The 24,258-nt window shown below is 35.6% G+C and overlaps 1 protein-coding gene across 3 annotated transcripts in view; it reads right to left on the reverse strand.

The window, feature by feature from the left end:
- Positions 1 to 3,154: 3,154 nt before the first annotated feature.
- Positions 3,155 to 24,258, reverse strand: part of LOC132547394 (probable E3 ubiquitin-protein ligase HERC4) — a 48,665-nt gene continuing 27,561 nt past the window's right edge. For 2 of the 3 annotated variants that reach the window (XM_060211151.1, XM_060211153.1), the window contains exons 15-28: positions 20,511 to 20,570; positions 18,719 to 18,901; positions 18,043 to 18,132; positions 17,050 to 17,220; positions 16,671 to 16,718; positions 12,969 to 13,064; positions 12,653 to 12,771; positions 12,304 to 12,351; positions 11,855 to 11,921; positions 9,171 to 9,253; positions 8,602 to 8,710; positions 7,643 to 7,717; positions 6,395 to 6,497; positions 3,155 to 6,100 (exon numbers count right to left, since the gene is read on the reverse strand). In XM_060211151.1, coding sequence (XP_060067134.1) covers positions 5,892 to 6,100; positions 6,395 to 6,497; positions 7,643 to 7,717; positions 8,602 to 8,710; positions 9,171 to 9,253; positions 11,855 to 11,921; positions 12,304 to 12,351; positions 12,653 to 12,771; positions 12,969 to 13,064; positions 16,671 to 16,718; positions 17,050 to 17,220; positions 18,043 to 18,132; positions 18,719 to 18,901; positions 20,511 to 20,570 — 1,461 coding nt within the window. In that variant the 3' untranslated portion in view covers positions 3,155 to 5,891. Of the gene's footprint in view, positions 6,101 to 6,394; positions 6,498 to 7,642; positions 7,718 to 8,601; positions 8,711 to 9,170; positions 9,254 to 11,854; positions 11,922 to 12,303; positions 12,352 to 12,652; positions 12,772 to 12,968; positions 13,065 to 16,670; positions 16,719 to 16,786; positions 16,835 to 17,049; positions 17,221 to 18,042; positions 18,133 to 18,718; positions 18,902 to 20,510; positions 20,571 to 24,258 lie in introns of all 3 variants that reach the window. The other variant, XM_060211152.1, reaches the window with a different exon arrangement.

Below are 24,258 nucleotides of genomic sequence, written 5' to 3' on the forward strand. Positions count from 1 at the left end.
CTTAACAATGTTTTTTGATAAGTAATGGTGACATCAGAGTAAAATACATACACATAACCACTAAATCATATCTATTTGATTTAGGATAATGCAGTCGGTGTAAACAGTGATGACGCATATTCTGGCCATCTAACGATGCCCCAGGGTACAACAGTGATGACACATATTCTGGCCATCTAACGATGCCCCAGGGTACAACAGTGATGACACATATTCTGGCCATCTAACGATGCCCCAGGGTACAACAGTGATGACACATATTCTGGCTATCTAATGATGCCCCAGGTTACAACAGTGATGACACATATTCTGGCTATCTAACGATGCCCCAGGTTACAACAGTGATGACACATATTCTGGCCACCTAATGATGCCCCAGGGTACAACATTGTGGCTATCTAACAATACTCCAGGGTACAACAGTGATGACACATATTCTGACCATCTAACAATGCCCCAGGGTACAACAGTGATGACACATATTCTGACCATCTAATGATGCCCCAGGTTACAACAGTGATGACACATATTCTGACCATCTAACAATGCCCCAGGTTACAACAGTGATGACACGTATTCTGACCATCTAATGATGCCCCAGGTTACAACAGTGATGACACGTATTCTGGCCATCTAACGATGCCCCAGGTTACAACAGTGATGACACATATTCTGGCTATCTAACGATGCCCCAGGTTACAACAGTGATGACAAATATTCTGGCCATCTAACGATGCCCCAGGGTACAACATTGTGGCTATCTAACAATACTCCAGGGTACAACAGTGATGACACGTATTCTGGCCATCTAACGATGCCCCAGGGTACAACAGTGATGACACGTATTCTGGCCATCTAACGATGCCCCATTCTGGCCATCTAACGATGCCCCAGGGTACAACAGTGATGACACATATTCTGGCTATCTAACGATGCCCCAGGGTACAACAGTGATGACACATATTCAGGCTATCTAACGATGCCCCAGGGTACAACAGTGATGACACATATTCTGGCTATCTAACGATGCCCCAGGGTACACCAGCTGGTTCTTGGTTTTGTTAATGTGAATGTTGTCAAAGCTAAAATGGTATGAGCAAATGTTACAATGAAGATTTATAATCTAGTGTGTGTGAAAAAGTGTAGGATATTGATCTAAGTCCATGATAAAATTGTACGGGTAAAGCTTGAAATGATGTACATATTTACTGAAAAGTATGATTACTTGTGGGCGGAGAGTCTTCCTATCAATGAACTTTTGCACTTAATGTTTCATTCTTACTTGATAGATTGAAGATTGCCAGGTTTTTGTGTAGTTGTGAGAGGAGGGTGAGTACATAATGTTAATGCACAGTTTGTATTACTCGCCTGGTTTGGTTTGCTGAAATTGATTTAATAAAACTACAGGAAAAGACAGATTTTAAAGAATTAACTCTATTTCTGTTATTTTGCAGACTTACTGTTCATAAAAAACTTATTTCCCCTCACTCAAGCATGCTTCAGACCAAATTTGAACAATACCTTCTATCCTGAAAAACAAGATAGATTTATGTATGTAACTTGAAGTATAGGCAGTGTTAATGATGTGAGTGGAGAATGACAGCCCTCATCTACAGACTAAATCTTGTGTTTACATGATGTCACCGTACACACCTGATATCATTAGATAAATTATTGTCTCCTGACTAAATCTTGTGTTTACATGATGTCACCATACACACCTGATATCATTAGATAAATTAATGTCTCCTGACTAAATCTTGTGTTTACATGATGTCACCATACACACCTGATCAGATAAATTATTGTCTCCTGACTAAATCTTGTGTTTACATGATGTCACCGTACACACCTGATATATAAATTAATGTCTCCTGACTAAATAAATCTTGTGTTTACATGATGTCACCATACACACCTGATATCATTAGATAAATTATTGTCTCCTGACTAAATCTTGTGTTTACATGATGTCACCGTACACACCTGATATCATTAGATAAATCATTGTCTCCTGACTAAATCTTGTGTTTACATGATGTCACCGTACACACCTGATCAGATAAATTATTGTCTCCTGACTAAATCTTGTGTTTACATGATGTCACCGTACACACCTGATATCATTAGATAAATTATTGTCTCCTGACTAAATCTTGTGTTTACATGATGTCACCATACACACCTGATATCATTAGATAAATTAATGTCTCCTGACTAAATCTTGTGTTTACATGATGTCACCATACACACCTGATCAGATAAATTATTGTCTCCTGACTAAATCTTGTGTTTACATGATGTCACCGTACACACCTGATATCATTAGATAAATTAATGTCTCCTGACTAAATCTTGTGTTTACATGATGTCACCATACACACCTGATCAGATAAATTATTGTCTCCTGACTAAATCTTGTGTTTACATGATGTCACCGTACACACCTGATATCATTAGATAAATTAATGTCTCCTGACTAAATCTTGTGTTTACATGATGTCACCATACACACCTGATATCATTAGATAAATCATTGTCTCCTGACTAAATCTTGTGTTTACATGATGTCACCATACACACCTGATATCATTAGATAAATTAATGTCTCCTGACTAAATCTTGTGTTTACATGATGTCACCATACACACCTGATCAGATAAATTAATGTCTCCTGACTAAATCTTGTGTTTACATGATGTCACCATACACACCTGATATCATTAGATAAATCATTGTCTCCTGACTAAATCTTGTGTTTACATGATGTCACCATACACACCTGATATCATTAGATAAATTAATGTCTCCTGACTAAATCTTGTGTTTACATGATGTCACCATACACACCTGATATTATATAAATCATTGTCTCCTGACTAAATCTTGTGTTTACATGATGTCACCATACACACCTGATATCATTAGATAAATTAATGTCTCCTGACTAAATCTTGTGTTTACATGATGTCACCATACACACCTGATATTATATAAATCATTGTCTCCTGACTAAATCTTGTGTTTACATGACGTCCTTTTGGACATACTGCGATTGTCAGGTATCATTGATATCAGTATAATCCAGTATTATCATTTACTCTCAGGAAGGTTTCATTGAAAATACTGTTTGCTGGTCAATAGTAACAAGGAGTTTAATTCAACATAAATTTTATTCTTCATTCACAACCAGCATTACAAAGCATTCTCCAATTTTTTTCTCACATTAAGCATATACATCACATAAGTAAACAAACATCACAATAACAACTTAACAGTGCTCTGGAGAATGGTAAAACATCCTCAGTCAAAACACATACCAACACTGGCATGTACAGAAAGATGTAGTGGTGAGTGGAAATTAGTAGGACTTGATTAAAGAACCAGATGTCAGGATAAACAGATTAGCTCATAAGGTCGGGAATGTTCAGAGTAAGGGTACATGCCTCAGTTTGGAAGTATTAACAGTTTTCATTGAGTAGTTAAGTGCACAATTTACAATCCGTATTATACATGTATATACTATCAACTATAAAACCAAATGACATAATTAAAGACAAAGATTTTGATATTCAGTACAAATGATTTCAAAGCGGACTTTTTTCATTTAATTACGTAAATTTTGTCCTTCAAAAGTGTAATTGGGTTTGATCATATACGTCTCTGGTTTGATTGAAAGATAGAATTCCTCAAATGTGACATTTTTGCAACATGATACGTGTTTCAAGAATTTTAATGATTTGAAAGAATTTCTTCACTGCAGAAGATTATTTCTGGAGTAATGTAACCACTATTATCTTTATAATCTCATAGCACAATCATAATTATTGAAACCGTTTTTGATCATTTCAAAAAAAGTCACTCCCTTGACCCTCCCTGTTACCTCAAGAAAGAAAAGATTTTTTGAAGCAATTCCCAGTAGCTAACACATTAAATATTTCTAAGAAATTGCAATAGTTTCAATTTTCACATCAACTGATTATATGCTTTGACGACGTCCAAAAGATAAGTTGAAGGTAGTGTACATCTAACTTCAGTAAAAGAAACGTTTAATTTGATCCAGAGTTGTTTGGCAAATAATGAGTAATGATGTAAACAGATGTGTAAATAAACCAGGCAAAACTGAAGTTATTAATAAACAAAGTAATCAAACAGAGAACGGCACTGCAAGGCAGAACAATATATACCCATCCCAATCTGACGCCAAAGACATACATCACTATTTTATCAAAATGAATGATAATATCAAAATATAACAATAAAAATCGTAAAATCTAATTGGTACCTTAACTACATCTAATGATAAAACACCCACTTAGTGTCAAAGATGTTTGTCAAAAAAATCCCAAGAAACCAAATACTGGTAAACAAGAAGATACCATCAGCAATTGTGCTCTCTGCTCAGGGAACTTTCCATATATAGACTGTGTAAATGTATTAAATGTTTTGGGTATGAGCTATGTCATCAAACAATGAAGTGAAGGTCACAATCAGCATCCACATCCTACATTCTGTTTACACCACTATTCGTTATAATCAGTAGTATACTAGGTAATCCCTGTATCCTAGATACTGACTGTAAAACTTCCCTCGACACTGAGTCCATTGTAATATCTCCCTACAACTACACTGAAAAAGCTTTAAAAAATAGTTCCTTGAAAACCAATAAATCAAAATGTTTGCAAACTGAAACATAATAATTTTTTTATCTGTAAATAAGTCCATTTATGTTGCTAATCACATCCATATCTATTGCTGTTCTGCAGAATTGATACAAATACATTGTGATAGTCCAACAGTAAGCTCTAGTCCGGACTTTGTGTCAGAGATAATATGAGTAGCCCTATGAGCTGTGTGATGTTTATATCAGTAATATATTGATCTGTTACTGTTGTATTGGTCTGTGGCCATGACCTCCATCTGTAGCTATGACCTTCATCTCTAGCTATGATATTGATATGTAGCAATGACCTTGACCTGTAGATATGACCTTAAATGGGAATATAATCTTAATCCGTAGTAAATCCTTGATCTGCATTGATCAGTGACCTTCTCCAGTGCAAACAGTTATTCTTTACATGTTATACAGACAGCTCGACTCAGTGACAAGGAATCAGTGATAATTCTTCAGGTTATACAGACAGCTCGACTCAGTGACAAGGAATCAGTGATAATTCTTCACATGTTATACAGACAGCTCGACTCAGTGACAAGGAATCAGTGATAATTCTTCAGGTTATACAGACAGCTCGACTCAGTGACAAGGAATCAGTGATAATTCTTCACATGTTATACAGACAGCTCGACTCAGTGATAAGGAATCAGTGATAATTCTTCACATGTTATACAGACAGCTCGACTCAGTGATAAGGAATCAGTGATAATTCTTCACATATTATACAGACAGCTCGTCTCAGTGACAAGGAATCAGTGACAATTCTTCACATGTTATACAGACAGCTCGACTCAGTGACAGTATTTTGGTCTTACCATCTTGACAAATAGATGAAAAATAACTTAACATACATAAAATGTCCCATACAGCACTTTTTCTTTTCTAGCCATCAGACCATTTATATGATGACGTTTAATGAGACAACACAGAGTTTCTATTCAGTATCCATCACACCTGAACTAGTTATAATTCAGTCATCATTATGCTCTGTTCACATGCTAACACATCATTTCTGTAAATAAGTATCTTCACATTATAAATTCACGATTGCTTCCTTTTTCATAGTAATGTAGTCAGCACCAAAATCTTTGCTTCATACTAGTTCTGTAAAAAGATTTTAGATCCTCCATTTTATTTCGAGGATTCACATGAAGATTTCAGATCCTACATTATATTCAAAGGATTCACATGAAGATTTCAGATCCTACAGGTGAACCTAGACTAGGCCAAATCCCTCTGTTTGTTCTATGGCCTGTTGGAGTTTATGTAACATCACCTCCTTTGAATTGTAAGTGGGAAGATCAAGCACATTGAAGCATGTGTGTGCCACAGGAAGGTGGTTCTCTGCCCCCAACATGGGCTGGATCACCATTTTAATTGATTTCATGCCAAGAATTGGAATTCTGTCACTGCCTGTCAGGTACACTGAAAAAATATCATGTTGCATTTAAATTTAAAAAAACTCATTACATTGTTGAACATAATCAATAAATATTCACCACATTTCTTAATAGATTTGGAATTGTAATAATAGATAAACATTCTTCTTATACTCTATATCATATAAAGTTTTCAAATCAACAAGTTAATGGTGTGTTGTCTTTACAAGATGAATGGTGTCACTAATTTCTTATAAATTCTATTGTGAATCAAATGAGTCATAGCGGGGAAACAACAACAGATATTCCCTTTAACATCTCTTCAGTATACACTACTTACATAAAAACTTCTTCTTAAGCTCGAGAGAAAGGTCGTGAAACACCTCCCAGAAAAGTTTAATGGTCGGGTGATACCGGTGGTAGTCACCTTTGTAATCTGTATTCTGCCGAGAAAAGAACATGCAGATTTAATACAAAATCCAGAGTATTAATCCGAGATTTCACCTCATTATGAAAAAGATAAGAAGTATCCAGTGGTTGTGGGTTGATCTTTAGGGAATAAAGAGTTTTAAAATTTGTTGGTTCAGATATGGTCTGTGCAGCTGTAGCGGTAATACTAGTACGACAAGCCAGTACAGTATATAAAATCTAGCTTGATTCATTTGAAGAACTGAGGATCACGAGGACCTCTACCAAAAATAGGATTAATTATCTAAATAATGCTGAACATTTTTAATCATATCACCAAGAAGAGCCTGTATTTGAAAGCTGAAATAAATCCCCTGGTACATTCTTAAAATAGATCCCTTTGGTACACTCTTAGAAATAGATCCCCTAGTACACTCTTAAAATAGATCCCCTAGTACACTCTTAAAATAGATCCCCTAGTACACTCTTAGAAATAGATCCCCTGGTACACTCTTAGAAAAAGATCCCCTAGTACACTCTTAAAATAGATCCCCTAGTACACTCTTAGAAATAGATCCCCTAGTACACTCTTAGAAATAGATCCCCTAGTACACTCTTAAAATAGATCCCCTGGTACATCCTTAAAATAGATCTCCTGGTACACTCTTAGAAATAGATCCCCTGGTACATCCTTAAAATAGATCCCCTGGTACACTCTTAAAATAGATCCCCTAGTACACTCTTAAAATAGATCCCCTGGTACATCCTTAAAATAGATCCCCTAGTACACTCTTAAAATAGATCCCCTAGTACACTCTTAAAATAGATCCCCTGGTACATTCTTAAAACAGATCCCCTGGTACACTCTTAGAAATAGATCCCCTAGTACACTCTTAAAATAGATCCCCTGGTACACTCTTAGAAATAGATCCCCTAGTATACTCTTAGAAATAGATCCCCTGGTACACTCTTAGAAATAGATCCCCTGGTACATTCTTAGAAATAGATCCCCTAGTACACTCTTAGAAATAGATCCCCTAGTACACTCTTAGAAATAGATCCCCTAGTACACCCTTAGAAATAGATCCCCTAGTACACTCTTGGAAATAGATAACTTGATACAAACATTCTTAAAAATAGATTTCCCAGTATATTCTTAGAAATATTGATAACAATTTACCTTCTCCAGCTCATGGAAGTCATAGTTCTCATTGCCTACTACCATGGCCTGAAGTTCTTGGGGATGGAACAGTTCCTTAGATTAAAGGAAATATATTTTACATTTAATTTGTTATTCTTACATAAAGGCGGCTGGTTTACATACAGTTTAAATACACAAAGAAGAACATAATTAAATATCTAATTTGTCCACTGTTTCTCTATATCATCAGGACAACATAATTATTTATCTCCCATGTCTCTTATTTCCTTACATATCATGATTAATCAAACATGTTGTATTAATATTTATTGTTTTTAAAATTAACAAACCAAATTTTGATAGATTTTACTGCTAAATTTCTTAAAAATTGAATGTTTTCACTCCAAAAACATAAAAGAAGTAAAGTTTCCCCAAATTACCAAATCTGCCTGTAGGTAGAGATTAACTAACTATAACATGTTTAATCAGTTAGCCAAGTCCAGATAACAGTAAGCTGGCAGTGTGTGTTTGGATAGCCATGCATAGATATAGGTATATTCCAGGTTTGGTTATGACAAAATATCTAGAGATATTTAGCTCAATGAAGCTTTAATGTTGGTTTGGTAATTAACAGTTAATTGGCCATTTAGGCTAAAATCATTAGTGAAACCACATGCTGAGATGTTCTTCCTTATATATCTTGTTGAACAACTTTGAGCTTTAAGAGTTTGAAAAGTAATGATTAAGTGTTACTCCCCAACTCCAATGCATTTGAGAAAATCAAAAGGCATGCTAAGTGATAGAATAGGTCTCTCAAATGTCACTTTTTAAACACTAACATGAAGCCGACACACTTTCCTATCTCAGAAGAGAAAAACTCAAACCTGAGTAAACTTGCCCATTGGTGCATCATCATTAAATAACATTAGGCCCCATTGATCTAAGAAGCTCAGGATAGTTTTACTATCCTAGTTGCTTTGGCAGACAAACATACTTACCAGCACCTTACCACCGCACACCTTATGGAAACCATTCGAAAAGGCTTGAAACTGTTGATCTACTGATTTGTTGAAAATGAAGTCAATGTAAGCATCAACATACTCCTGTCTGTAAATTAAAAGACAACAATAAAACATATAAATGTACTATCTAATTCAAATCACATTTCTTTTTCTCATCAGAACAAACACTAACATTTAAACAACACTGTAAACACCTCAGGTACCTTGTGTATCTCAGAGTAGTATCTAGATCATGTTGACATTGAATTTCTACTGCAACCTAGTGTAGTATCTAGATCAAAGTTTTTCATAAACATTTAATTTACATATATGTTAAACTTATTCAACTTAGGTAAAAGCAAAAAGCAATTTGTAACAGTTCATTGCTTGATTGTTATCCTTGGTGATGACCTTTCCTGTTATCCTTAGCAGCAACCTCTCCTGATAACCTTAGTGATGACCTTACCTGTTATCCTTGGTGATGACCTTACCTGTTATCCTTGGTGATGACCTTACCTGTTATCCTTGGTGACGACCTTACCTGTTATCCTTGGTGATGACCTTACCTGTTTTCCTTAGTGACAGCTTTGTGGGATCCTCCAGGCACCAGATTCCTGCTTTGTATTTCCCCAAAATTCTCCATTGTTATCTGTTATAATCATTTAAGACATTTAATTACACAGATCAATTACCGGTTGAAAATTGCTTGAATTGAAATTCTGTTTGAGTTGAAATCATTTTCAAGTCCCAATTTTTTTTTTCTCCTATATCTTTGTAAAGTTCAGAAGACTCAAATTTCATTGAAGTGAAATTTCAGTAGAGTCAAAGCGATTTTCAGTCCCTCCAATTGTAAAGCAAGGGAAAAGTCATTCAAAATCAACTTTTGTCAAAACATCGGCATGTCTTCTGACAAAATTGGTCAATACATACACAGAGTAAAAAGTCACCAGTGCATAAATCATGGCTAATTACAGCATATCAGTCCATGGTACACACAACACTTGGACTCTGGCTAATAATTACCAGTTTAATTATCCAATTAAATGTTGGCTTCTTAATTATTGTCACCATCCTGTGGCAGTGACTTACCTGTATCTTAAAAAAGTAGTGTGTTCACACAAAACATGAAAACATTTAGCTTGGTTGCGTGCAAGTTCAGGAAGGATAAAAAGGAAACTTTTTGACGAAATCTATCCTCACATTTCCAAGAGAAACTTATCTTGAGCTTGTTTACTAATGGACTGTTATCAGGCACTTTGTCAGATTTAGCGTTTGGACAATGAAGTGCTGAAAGTAGTTTTCATTGATAAAGTCTATATCTGTGTGTGGTTTGTTAAGTCTATACAATGTTTTCTGTAACAGGTAAACAATTTCTAGTGCCGCGTTTTCATATGTTCATTTATTCATAATATAGTCATATTGATATGATCTGCAGCTTCATACATCATTTCTCGTAGGGTATAAAAAGCAAATTTTTATTTCGTTTTATTGTCATTCCGTAAAATATATAATGTAGATGTGCTTAGACAGTAAGGTTATTGTACATGTGTGTGGAACAGAATGACACGAGTACAAATGTATTTGATTGGAGTTGTTATTACACGTTTTGTTGTTCGGATGTATATACAATAAAAGGAGAAAGTAAAAATAAATCTATTGTTTCTTTATTGCCATTTCAAATCACAGATTAAACTACACTGTTTGGGTGCTATCGTAGCCCTTCTTCGTTCAACGGTCATATCATAAAATAAACTAGAATGATATGTCGTTTGTGTCATAAAACTGATGATACTCAACGTCACGAAACTGATATCATCAACTTCATTTATACACTTCGTTTGTGTCAAAATTTTGATAAGCTGAAATATTTTCCACAGTCCCTATAATTTCAAGATAACATAGAATGATATGTCTGTACATATGGACACCAGTTCATTGATATCATAAAATCTAGTAACTAGAATGATATGTCTGTACATCTGGACACCACTTTATTGATATCATAAAATCTAGTAACTAGAATGATATGTCTGTACATCTGGACACCACTTTATTGATATCATAAAATCTAGTAACTAGAATGATATGTCTGTACATCTGGACACCACTTTATTGATATCATAAAATCTAGTAACTAGAATGATATGTCTGTACATCTGGACACCACTTTATTGATATCATAAAATCTAGTAACTAGAATGATATGTCTGTACATCTGGACACCACTTTATTGATATCATAAAATCTAGTAACTAGAATGATATGTCTGTACATCTGGACACCAGTTCATTGATATCATAAAATCTAGTAACTAGAATGATATGTCTGTACATCTGGACACCAGTTCATTGATATCCTAAAATCTAGTAACTAAAACAAGGACAACTACAAGATATTATCTCAGCAAAATTAAACTACTGTACATTAGTAATTTTTTAATGTTAAAACAGAGAGTCCTCTTTCAATCATTTCATTTTTCTGAAGAAATAGTAATAATAATCTTTAACAGTCGAATCCAAGATGGCCACTAATCATCCATTTTGCTTTTCTGTCCCAATATTAAAAGGGCACAACTAAAGAGAAATGCAAACCCTATATATAAAATTTGAGAAAGATCCATCCAGCTCTTCTCAACTAATGACGATAACAGACCCTCAATGTTAAAATCCAAGATGACTACCTGTCTGCCATTTTCTATTTCAGATCATTCCAAAACCAAAAATGCACAACTACGTACCAAAGGGGAACCTACATATGAAATTTAAGAAAGATTAATTCAGGGCTTCTCAAGAAACGGTCATGGAAAACAATCAATGTCAAAACTGAAGATGGACACATGGAAAAAAACTGTTTCTAACCAGTCCCAAAACCAGAAGGGCACCACTAGGGATCATGACATAGCTACAAAATAAATTTTGAGAAAGATCCATCCAATACTTCTTAAGAAAGAGTCGTTACCATAATTATGTACTGATGATTGAGGGACGGATGGACAACAGAAGACAAATGATAGACAAATGGACCACTGACGCAGGGCGACGTGAACAGCCCCTCATCTGATGATGGTGGCTAAAAATAGCCTTATTGGCATCATTCAGTTTTTGACAGAATTACCATTTCAACTAGCCTTAACTCTGGTTCACCTTATCCATAAACCTTTGTTGCTCTCATGTTTGTTTTAAAAGATATAGTAACATCTTTGTGAAAAAACATGTAATTACAACCATTTTAATTATTCTGTCAAACTTACCTCAAATGTCAAACAAAATGTGTTTTCAATATCCTCGTCTTCAGAATCCAGTAGATCCTCCATACCCCTGCATCAATAATCCTTACATTATGTGATAAATCACATGAAAATTACTCTGTTATTTACTGGTATTTCAAAGGGCTTTTAATTTTGTTTATTTCTTATTATGGCTAAAATAGAAGAGCTACCATTGAAATAAGCTTTCGAGAAGACCAATATCTGTTGCATTACTGTCACGTAAAATACATTCTGTATGCTTTGCTCTTTCATTTAAACCACGAAAATTTGAATCATTGACAGCTTTACAATAACATATTGCAACAATCGAATTTCATGCAATTTGCATAGACATCAAAAATAGAATTTAGAATCTCTTGAGCTCATAAACCTTACAATAAAGATATGAATACTCCAACAGAAATCTCTGTTGTAAGATGTTAGTATATTACCTGCTAACTGTAGGCATCATATCCCTCAAGTCCTCAATGTTTACTGGCCTGAAATATCAACAATACAAGTTACTGCTCAATTCAAACTCAACAGGACTTCCCTATATCAACCACAATAATGGTAATGTTACAACAAAATATCATGTGACCAATAGTTATGTTACCACAGAATATCACATGATTAGTGCTTATGTTACCACAAAATATCATGTGACCAACAGTAATGTTACTACATATCATGTGACCAACATAATCTGCTCCAACAGAACATCATGTGACCAGTAAGTTACCACAGAATACCACATCCCCATAGTAACGTGTACTAGTATTCTATTACCACAGCACATACCTTTTGAGGAGTTTTTTGTAGAGGGCCAGTGGAAAGTCAAGCTGTATGATGGTCGAGTTGTAGATAGCAAGGCCACACAAACATCCAATCATGTGAAACATTTCAGTCCCCTCAAAGGTCTGTCAACAGAACCATGGGAACAATAGAATCACAGAAAGCAAAACAAGAAAATACATGTTTAAAAAACTAACATGTGACTCACCATAGGATTGAACCAGTATACTCGAGTCTCCTCATAATACTTGAACATGTGACTCACAATAGGATTGAACCAGTATACTCGAGTCTCCTCATAATACTTGAACATGTGACTCACCATAGGATTGAACCAGTATACTCGAGTCTCCTCATAATACTTGAACATGCCATACTTGGGGTCTAGGACTTCCCTCAGCAACAACATGAAAAATTCCTGAAATATTACAGAATATTGGTTTTACATGTGGATACACATACAGGGTCGTCATTATCTGTAATGTACCCTTTATAGAGAATTATATTCTGTCGTCATTATCTGTAATGTACCCTTTATAGAGTCATTATCTGTAATGTACCCTTTATAGAGAATTATATTTCGTCGTCATTATCTGTAATGTACCCTTTATAGAGAATTATATTCCGTCGTCATTATCTGTAATGTACCCTTTATAGAGAATTATATTTCGTCGTCATTATCTGTAATGTACCCTTTAGAGAGAATTATATCCGTCGTCATTATCTGTAATGTACCCTTTATAGAGAATTATATTCCGTCGTCATTATCTGTAATGTACCCTTTATAGAGAATTATATTCCGTCGTCATTATCTGTAATGTACCCTTTAGAGAGAATTATATTCCGTCGTCATTATCTGTAATGTACCCTTTATAGAGAATTATATTCCGTCGTCATTATCTGTAATGTACCCTTTATAGAGAATTATATTCCGTCGTCATTATCCGTAATGTACCCTTTATAGAGAATTATATTCCGTCGTCATTATCTGTAATGTACCCTTTATAGAGAATTATATTCCGTCGTCATTATCTGTAATGTACCCTTTATAGAGAATTATATTCCTCTAAGTACATTTGGGGAAAAAAACTTATATTCAAATTAATAAATGTAAATATTTGATAAAATTATGTTCAAATCATTTAAATTCTCAGTCACTGGTAAGCAGAAATTCAGATAAAAATCAAATTTACTTATGTAAAGTTGAGAGTCAGGAATATTTGATATATTCACTTTAACTGCAAAAAACTGTACATTACTTTGTTCATAATTTGGTAGATGTTATTTATTAAAGTTATCAGTGAGAATACAACAGGTCAGAGTTATGTAACTGTTTAACACAGGCTGGAAAGGATATCATTATATGATCAAGTTATTCTTGATTCTGTAGGTGACCGTTTCACACATACTGAAAGTCAGATGGTAATCATATGTGTAATGTGTTAATGAGATAATGTAGTTAGGAAGAATTCTGGGTTGTTAAATATCATTTCTTATTTTGCTGATTAAAATACAGTGTATACAAGTTACAATGCTTTTAAAAAAATTTTGATTGATAAATGACTAGTATGGCATAATACAGCAAGATACAATGATATTAAATTAAATTCTTGTGATACATATATGTATATCATAAAACAAGATAAAGGTTGATCAGTATATGTGGTATACAAGTTAATACTACAACCAACAGAGAAATGTTAGGGTCAGAGCAATGACAAGGTGTCGCATTACAATAATAAATTTACATTGAATAGAAATAGGTTTTAAATTAAAAACTAGGTAAGTAACAAATATACCAAGATTCAGTAATATTTCTGGACAAAAAAAACTTTCATCGTTAAGGAAATATCTATTGTTGGTCAAAACTAAACTGATATCTTCTGGATGAAACAAAGATTAATAACAGTTGTTCTTCATAAATGCAATATTCAGTTTCATGCAGGATTGAGAGGGAAGTGCCTGAGACTATACTTAAAGCCATTACTAGTGCATGGCAGGGTTTTCTGTACTCCTGGCCAACATTTATGGAAGAAAACATGCCTTCTCCCACAGCTCAGATTTACAGAATTGAAAATTTTTCTAAATGTTGGAATATTAAATCCTGTCTGTTATTGGAAAACAATAGATCACAAGAGGATAACGGCATCATTTGGTCTTTATTTCTTAAAATCCAGACTAAATCTAAGATGACTGCCTGTCGACCATTTTGTTTTCCTGATCATTTCCAAAATCAAATGAGCAAAGCTAGGGACCAAGGAGAAGCAGCATAAGAAATCTGAGGAAGATCCATCCAGTTCTTTCTCTGTCAAAATCGAAGATGGCTGCCTGTCAGCCATTACCTTTTTCTGATCAGTTCCTAAGTCAAAGAACAAGATTTGAGACCAAGAGGAACCTACATGTGAACTAGAACTGTCGCCAGGATGGCCAACTAATACCCCCCAACCCCACCCTCACCCCCTATCAACAATAGTTTAAGAGGGGTTGTCAGAACAAGATTCCTCCAAGAGGTCTTTATTTGGTCACTATGGCAACCAATTTCAACCAATCAGAAGCTTCAAATGTGTTTCAAATCTTTCATGATGGGTTATATCAACATTTTCATATTCCTGAGCACAGTAGATGTCCAGAAACGACAGCACTAACATCACACATCTAATGTCGTAAAAATTACAAGGGTGTATGCTGATGGCTAGTCTGAATCAATAAGTAAATGTATGATTGACAGAAAAATCTGTTTCTCATGCTAATATTCTTGAAAATAAAAAGAAATGTTTTGGGAGTGAGTGAAATCATTATGTTTAGGATTTCCTTTGTTTTCACAACTCTGTAAATTTGACCAAGCTATATGCTATTATCGCAGTGGCGGCAGTAACCATCACACATCGCCCCATTATCTTTGATTTGTTAGTAAGCAATTAAACTTTTATCTGTGTCCAGTCGTTAATCAACCACGTCATGAAGAACCAATCTATTGTTATCCCACTGTCAAGTACACTCTTTGCTGTAATGGGTGAAATTTTGCCACGGGGAAAAAAAACCTGTACAGTACCATACAGGTTAATGTTTTGCCAATGACTGTGATAACTTTGATACATCAAAAAGTTCAATTTACAAAATTTGGATTTATAAAGAAGTGATTAGTTAGTGGTAATAGGAATAAAATTCAAGTCCAAACAAAATATTCAATACATGGAAAAATTGGAATCATCACAGTTCAATTCATAGAAGTTTGACTAAGTTACCATGTGGATGTTGATGACGGCAGATTGTCACAATAACTCATTATGTTAAACTGGATCAGTTTGATAAGTTGTTCATATGGCCTTGAATCTTTCCTCACTTTCACAATGTGAACTTTATCAAAAAATGTTATGAAATAGAAGTAAGAACAAATTCTATAAAAATTCTGCAAAAAGGAATCATTCCAGTGAAGTTTGATAAAAATCTGTCAAGATGTACAGATGCTTAAAACTGAGCACTAAATGGGCTGATGATTTCTGTGAGTAGTAACATTGACTCGGGTACCCTGTACCCTGAACTAATCAGAAACACTCTCAAACTTGATATTTGTGTAAAGCCCGATCAACTCTGCTAGAAAACTACAAACCTGAATCAGGTTTGACAGAAAACATACATGTTCCATTTTTTGGTAAAATATATAGCAATGACAGAAAATGTCTAGGTTTTAACATAACTAAATAAGAATTCACAAAGAGAACTGGCTCTACAACAGCAGAGACCCCAACACAGTTGTGGATACTACATGGACTCTTTCTGTTTGGACAGCAGTACATGATATATATATGATGGGTAAGCAAATCTTTCCCAGGATGTTTTCTTATAATCATATCAATAAATATTTCCAAAAATCATTTGAAATCGTTTAACGATGAACTTCATATGACAACACAATATGGTATCCTAAAGAGTACTGTACTTTCTATTGAACTACAGCATACTCTGATCAGAATATCCACAAATGCTTTTAGAAGATCTACAGTGTAAAACACTAGAGGCCCACCTTCTTGACACCACCCTCATCTACTGCCTCTTCCCCTACAAATATCACCTGCAAAAAAAGAGCAAGCAGAAAGTTAGCTGAACAAGCACATAACAGTTCTGGTAATACAGCGTTACCTTTCTCAGGCCACCAGCATCAATGGCTTCTTCACCAGCAAACATGACCTGTAAGGTACACACTTCTCCATATAATAATCAAAAACAATTGTATTGATGCGATAGGAACTCGACTTGGTGTTAAGCATAAATATTTGTTCTTTATCAGGAATATTGTTACTTTATCAGAAATGGTACAATATAGATACAGGTACATTTTAAGTGAAGGTACAACGCAGATATTGGCATTTTATGTACTCCTTCATTATAATAAAACTTTTTACCTTCAGTGGCTTCTTGAAATCTGCAGCTCCTTGCATCATAATTTGAGCAATGGTATCCCCCACGATATTGGTACGGGAGACATAGAGCACTAGACAAGGACTTACTGGATCTATTGTCATTGGTAACAGGATGCTCTGGATGTTACGACGATGAACCTCTTCATAAGCAGTCTGTGCATTGTAAAAGACGATGTAATAAGTAAGAAGTTCTGGTAACTAGTAATGTAGTGTAGAAGATAAGAGCCATGACCTTTTTTTTTGGATGCAAGTCCAAGGTCAATATGTAGGTCAGAGTGATCTTCTTTGATACATGTCACGTTACCTCACCAAGGTGAATCCAAAACCCAACTATGAAGTTCCAGTGACTTCTAGTGTAGGAGACCGAGCCAAAGATAGAGACTGGACATGCTTTTCTCTGATGTATGTCAAAGGTCAATATGTAGGTCAGAGTGATCTTCTTTGATACATGTCACGCTACCTCACCAAGGTGAACCCAAAACCCAACTATGAAGTTCCAGTGGCTTCTAGTGTAGGAGACCGAGCCAAAGATAGAGACTGGACATGCTTTTCTCTGATGTATGTTAAAGGTCAATATGTAGGTCAGAGTGATCTTCTTTGATACATGTCACGCTACCTCACCAAGGTGAACCCAAAACCCAACTATGAAGTTCCCAGTCACATATAGCGTAGGAGATAGATCCAAGAAGAGATGGCAACACGACACAAAACCAAGTCCCCAAATAGGAATGTCATATATACTTCTTTATCATCTACACCCGTTCTAATAGACCTAACACTTTTATAATGTCCACACTCCGTAATGGTGAATTGTCATACAGACAATGTAATTAACAGTAGTACTGAGGTAGGCTCAGATACATTTAAATATCATCCTTCTTTGATAACAAATATCCCATGACATCCATCTCTGATGGAAGCTCTGAAGGATCCAGCAGGACAATAAATTAGAAACAACAGCTATTTAATACTTACCCTCATTTGCATATTGGCATCCGTCTGCATCAACAAGCTTTTGGCAGCACCATCGAACACAAATGGGTAGTCACAGAAAGACAGGATGGGCTACAACATGACAAATCAAAGTCACAGTTAACCATATCACTTGTAGAACTGTTTCTGGACAAATCAAAGTCACAGTTAACCATATCACTTGTAGAACTGTTTCTGGACAAATCAAAGTCACAGTTAACCATATCACTTGTAGAACTGTTTCTGGACAAATCAAAGTCACAGTTAACCATATCACTTGTAGAACTGTTTCTAGACAAATCAAAGTCACAGTTAACCATATCACTTGTAGAACTGTTTCTGGACAAATCAAAGTCACAGTTAACCATATCACTTGTAGAACTGTTTCTGGACAAATCAAAGTCACAGTTAACCATATCACTTGTAGAACTGTTTCTGGACAAATCAAAGTCACAGTTAACCATATCACTTGTAGAACTGTTTCATGGCAAATCTATTAACCATGTCTTTTTAAAAACTATGCACATGAATTTCATCTGTCAATTTCAAATTGATATCTGATATCAAATCTACAAAATGTTCTGAAATATATAAAGAAAAACTTTGACCGAAAATGTCATTGTGCATCTCAGCATTTCTTTATAGCAGAGACAGTTCCACCCCAAAACCAAATACAAACCACGGGGGGCATTCTTAGTCTGGGCTGATACAACCAACTGAGATAGTCCCTCTCAATATCAACACGTTCACGAAGCTCTGACACATAGAACTGATGGTACGGGATGATCTGACCGTGCTGCTCATTCACAGCATTCAGCTTCTTCAGCACCTCCAATGATACCTTCAGCACTTGAACACTCATCTATAATACAGGACATGACTAACATCATAATCTTTATCAATATAAAGGCTCTGTCAAACATGTCTAACCTCCAGGCTTTAGTGATATGTTACCCTATATTAATCAAGCAAATAGCCCTAGTAACAAGTCTACATATATCTACAGCTGTTCAAACATGTCTAACCTCCAGGCTTTAGTGATATGTTACCCTATATTAATCAAGCAAATAGCCCTAGTAACAAGTCTACATATATCTACAGCTGTTCAAACATGTCTAACCTCCAAGCTTTAGTGATATGTTACCCTATATTAATCAAGCAAATAGCCCTAGTAACAAGTCTACATATATCTACAGCTGTTCAAACATGTCTAACCTCCAGGCTTTAGTGATATGTTACCCTATATTAATCAAGCAAATAGCCCTAGTAACAAGTCTACATATATCTACAGCTGTCTAACCTCCAGGCTTTAGTGTTCAAACATGTCTAACCTCCAGGCTTTAGTGATATGTTACCCTATATTAATCAAGCAAATAGCCCTAGTAACAAGTCTACATATATCTACAGCTGTTCAAACATGTCTAACCTCCAGGCTTAAGTGATATGTTACCCTATATTAATCAAGCAAATAGCCCTAGTAACAAGTCTACATATATCTACAGCTGTTCAAACATGTCTAACCTCCAGGCTTTAGTGATATGTTACCCTATATTAATCAAGCAAATAGCCCTAGTAACAAGTCTACATATATCTACAGCTGTTCAAACATGTCTAACCTCCAGGCTTTAGTGATATGTTACCCTATATTAATCAAGCAAATAGCCCTAGTAACAAGTCTACATATATCTACAGCTGTTCAAACATGTCTAACCTCCAGGCTTTAGTGATATGTTACCCTATATTAATCAAGCAAATAGCCCTAGTAACAAGTCTACATATATCTACAGCTGTTCAAACATGTCTAACCTCCAGGCTTTAGTGATATGTTACCCTATATTAATCAAGCAAATAGCCCTAGTAACAAGTCTACATATATCTACAGCTGTTCAAACATGTCTAACCTCCAGGCTTTAGTGATATGTTACCCTATATTAATCAAGCAAATAGCCCTAGTAACAAGTCTACATATATCTACAGCTGTTCAAACATGTCTAACCTCCAGGCTTTAGTGATATGTTACCCTATATTAATCAAGCAAATAGCCCTAGTAACAAGTCTACATATATCTACAGCTGTTCAAACATGTCTAACCTCCAGGCTTTAGTGATATGTTACCCTATATTAATCAAGCAAATAGCCCTAGTAACAAGTCTACATATATCTACAGCTGTTCAAACATGTCTAACCTCCAAGCTTTAGTGATATGTTACCCTATATTAATCAAGCAAATAGCCCTAGTAACAAGTCTACATATATCTACAGCTGTTCAAACATGTCTAACCTTCAGGCTTTAGTGATATGTTACCCTATATATTTATCTGCTCCACTTTGTCAGCTAAATAACACTGTGTATAGCAACCATCTATTCCACTTCACCAGCTAAATAACACAGTGTGTTACAATCATCTTTTTCACTAATCAGAACATATGACATTTCACTATATATGTAACAGATTCCTACATTTAATTACCTCATTTTCTGAAGTAGTAGTGTTGAGCTGGAGTACATAAATCACAACTTGCTTGTAAATCTACAAAAGGAAAGAAGGTTATAAATATACACAACATGTACCGTATTTTCTGGATTATAAGCTGCACTTATTTTCCTGGTGAGTCTGGCTTGTGACTTATACACTGGTGTGGCTTATACACTGGTGTGGCTTATATGATGACAAAACAATCAGCGGGATGAAAATAAACAAGAGATCCCAGTGGGATCTTGGCGCCCACCATTTCAGGATCTGTTTTCAGTTCTTGAAGATTTGTTTTTTTTTTTTTTTTGTTGCAGGTGTTGTAAATGTTCATGAATTGGTCTTCATTGAATGTACTCAATGATGGCACAAGATATTTTTATAGGGATATAGTGATAAAATGAACACCCTTTATTAAGTTGTATACTTCAAAATGGATGATGATGATGATGATGATGATGATGATGATGATGATGATGATGATGATGATGATGATGAAATGATGCACATGTACAAGAGCAAAACAAGTATAATAAATGTTAAAAGTTTTTTTAAAACTATTTTTTTGTTTGTTTTTTTTTGTTTTTTAAATTTTAAAGTTTATTTTATTACATTAATGTTTTTGTAACACCAACACTTAAATATTAGGAATTATTGACATTTTTAATAAATCAATTCTTCTGTTACTTCTCATGTGTCAACCCATATGCCATTAACTCAATTCCTTGCATGGTTTAGTATACATACCCTAAACAGTGTATTTATCAATGTTTACTTAATTTAGAAAATCTGATACTTGAGAATGACTGATCATGTAGGTAAGAAATAGCCATAAAACAATCACTCGCTATTCAAATCCAAGATGGAGAGCTATAGGCCATTTTGTTTTTCAGATCATTTTAAATATGGGACAATGCTTAACTAGGTACCAAGAGGAAGCTAAATATGAAATTTGAAAAGGATTCTGTCACAGAAACAAACTACTGTATAACTGTCAACATCCAAGATGGCTGCCTGTGGGCCACCTTGATTTCAAATCAGTCCAAAAAAGGTACAATGCACAACTAGGGACCAAGGGAAACCAATACCTATGAAATATCAGAAAGATCCATCCAGTACTTCCTGAGAAATAGAGGTAACAAGATTTTACTCTCAAAATCCAATATGGCTGCCTGTCAGCCATCTTGATTTCGGATCAGTCCAAAAAAGGTAAAATGCACAATAAGGGACCAAGGGGAACCTGCATATGAAATTTGAGAAAGATCCATCAAGTATTTTCCCAGAAATAGCGATAACAAACTTTTACTTTCAAAATCCAAGATGGCCGTCTGTGGCCATCTTGAATTCGGATCAGTCCAAAAAGGTATAATGCACAACTAGGGACCATGGGGAAGCTCCATATGAAATTTGACAAAGATCCATCCAGTACTTTCTCAGAAATTGTGGTAACAAACTTTTACTTTCAAAATAAAAGATGGCCGACAAGTGGCCATCTTGAATTCGGATCAGTCCAAAAAGGTATAATGCACAACTAGGGACAAAAAGGGAACCTGCATATGAAATTTGAGAAAGATCCATCCAGTAATTTCCAAGAAATAGCGGTAACAAACTTTTACTTCCAAAATCCAAGTTTGCAGCCATGTTGATTTCAGAACAGTCCAAAAAAGGTACAATGCACAACTAGGGACCAAGGGGAACCTGTATATGAAATTTAAGAAAGATCCATCCAGCACTTTTCCAGAAATAGCGGTAACAAGTATTGTTTTTACGGACGGACGGACGGATGGCAGGACGGACCACGGACCACGGACCACAGATGTAGAGCAATTTGAATAGCCCACCATCTGATGATGGCTAATAAAACTGGGAAGCGTACCAGTACACCAGTACGACAACACTCCTATAACCTAAGATGCTGCTGGTCAGCTGTTTTATCTGTTATTATTGTGCCAACTACATGTCACCTGTGTAAAACTTCCAACATTGTTGGAGTTGACAGTACTCAGTTATTTTTCGAGCATCTGAAGGCACCCGAGCCAAACAAGTTCACTACCAGTATTTGCTAAATAAGGTTTTTCGAACTACATCAATAAATATAAATGAATATCTGTGTGCAGAAATTACCAGTAGATCTTCCACCAGTAGAGTTATGTCCAGTAGAGCTAGGACAAGCAGAGCTATGTCCAGTAGAGCTAGGACAAGTAGAGCTATGTCCAGTAGAGCTATGTCCAGTAGAGCTAGGACAAGTAGAGCTATGTCCAGTAGAGCTAGGACAAGTAGAGCTATGTCCAGTAGAGCTATATCCAGTAGAGCTAGGACAAGTAGAGCTATGTCCAGTAGAGCTATGTCCAGTAGAGCTATGTCCAGTAGAGCTAGGACAAGTAGAGCTATGTCCAGTAGAGCTAGGACAAGTAGAGCTATGACCAGTAGAGTTATGTCCAGTAGAGATATGTCCAGTAGAGATATGACCAGTAGAGTTATGTCCAGTAGAGTTATGTCCAGTAGAGATATGTCCAGTAGAGCTATGACCAGTAGAGCTATGACCAGTAGAGTTATGTCCAGTAGAGATATGTCCAGTAGTGCTAGGACAAGTAGAGCTATGTCCAGTAGAGATATGTCCAGTAGAGCTATGACCAGTAGAGTTATGTCCAGTAGAGCTAGGACAAGTAGAGCTATGTCCAGTAAGGCAATGTCCAGTAGAGCTATGTCCAGTAGAGCTATGTCCAGTAAGGCAATGCCCAGTAGAGCTATGTCCAGTAAGGCAATGTCCAGTAGAGCTATGTCCAGAAGATATGTCCAGTAGAGCTATGACCAGTAGAATTATGTCCAGTAGAGCTATGACCAGCAGACCACCAGATGGAGTACTGTCTAGAGCAATCTCAAAGTTCATGGACAGACACATACCATCAGATGAAGTATTGTCTAAAGAAAACTCAGACAAAGTTCATGGACAGACACACACCACCAGATGAAGTATTGTCTAAAGAAAACTCAGACAAAGTTCATGGACAGACACACACCACCAGATGAAGTATTGTCTAAAGAAAACTCAGACAAAGTTCATGGACAGACACACACCACCAGATGAAGTATTGTCTAAAGAAAACTCAGACAAAGTTCATGGACAGACACACACCATCAGATGAAGTATTGTCTAAAGAAAACTCAGACAAAGTTCATGGACAGACACACACCACCAGATGAAGTATTGTCTAAAGAAAACTCAGACAAAGTTCATGGACAGACACACACCACCAGATGAAGTATTGTCTAAAGAAAACTCAGACAAAGTTCATGGACAGACACACACCACCAGATGAAGTATTGTCTAAAGAAAACTCAGACAAAGTTCATGGACAGACACACACCACCAGATGAAGTATTGTCTAAAGAAAACTCAGACAAAGTTCATGGACAGACACACACCACCAGATGAAGTATTGTCTAAAGAAAACTCAGACAAAGTTCATGGACAGACACACACCACCAGATGAAGTATTGTCTAAAGAAAACTCAGACAAAGTTCATGGACAGACACACACCACCAGATGAAGTATTGTCTAGAGAAATCTCAGACAAAGTTCATGGACAGACACACACCACCAGATGAAGTATTGTCTAAAGAAAACTCAGACAAAGTTCATGGACAGACACACACCACCAGATGAAGTATTGTCTAAAGAAAACTCAGACAAAGTTCATGGACAGACACACACCACCAGATGAAGTATTGTCTAAAGAAAACTCA

The sequence above is a fragment of the Ylistrum balloti genome, unplaced genomic scaffold, assembly GCF_031769215.1.
Source record: "Ylistrum balloti isolate Yb309-2 unplaced genomic scaffold, AGI_CSIRO_Ybal_v1 Utg369954, whole genome shotgun sequence".
NCBI lineage: Eukaryota > Metazoa > Mollusca > Bivalvia > Pectinida > Pectinidae > Ylistrum > Ylistrum balloti.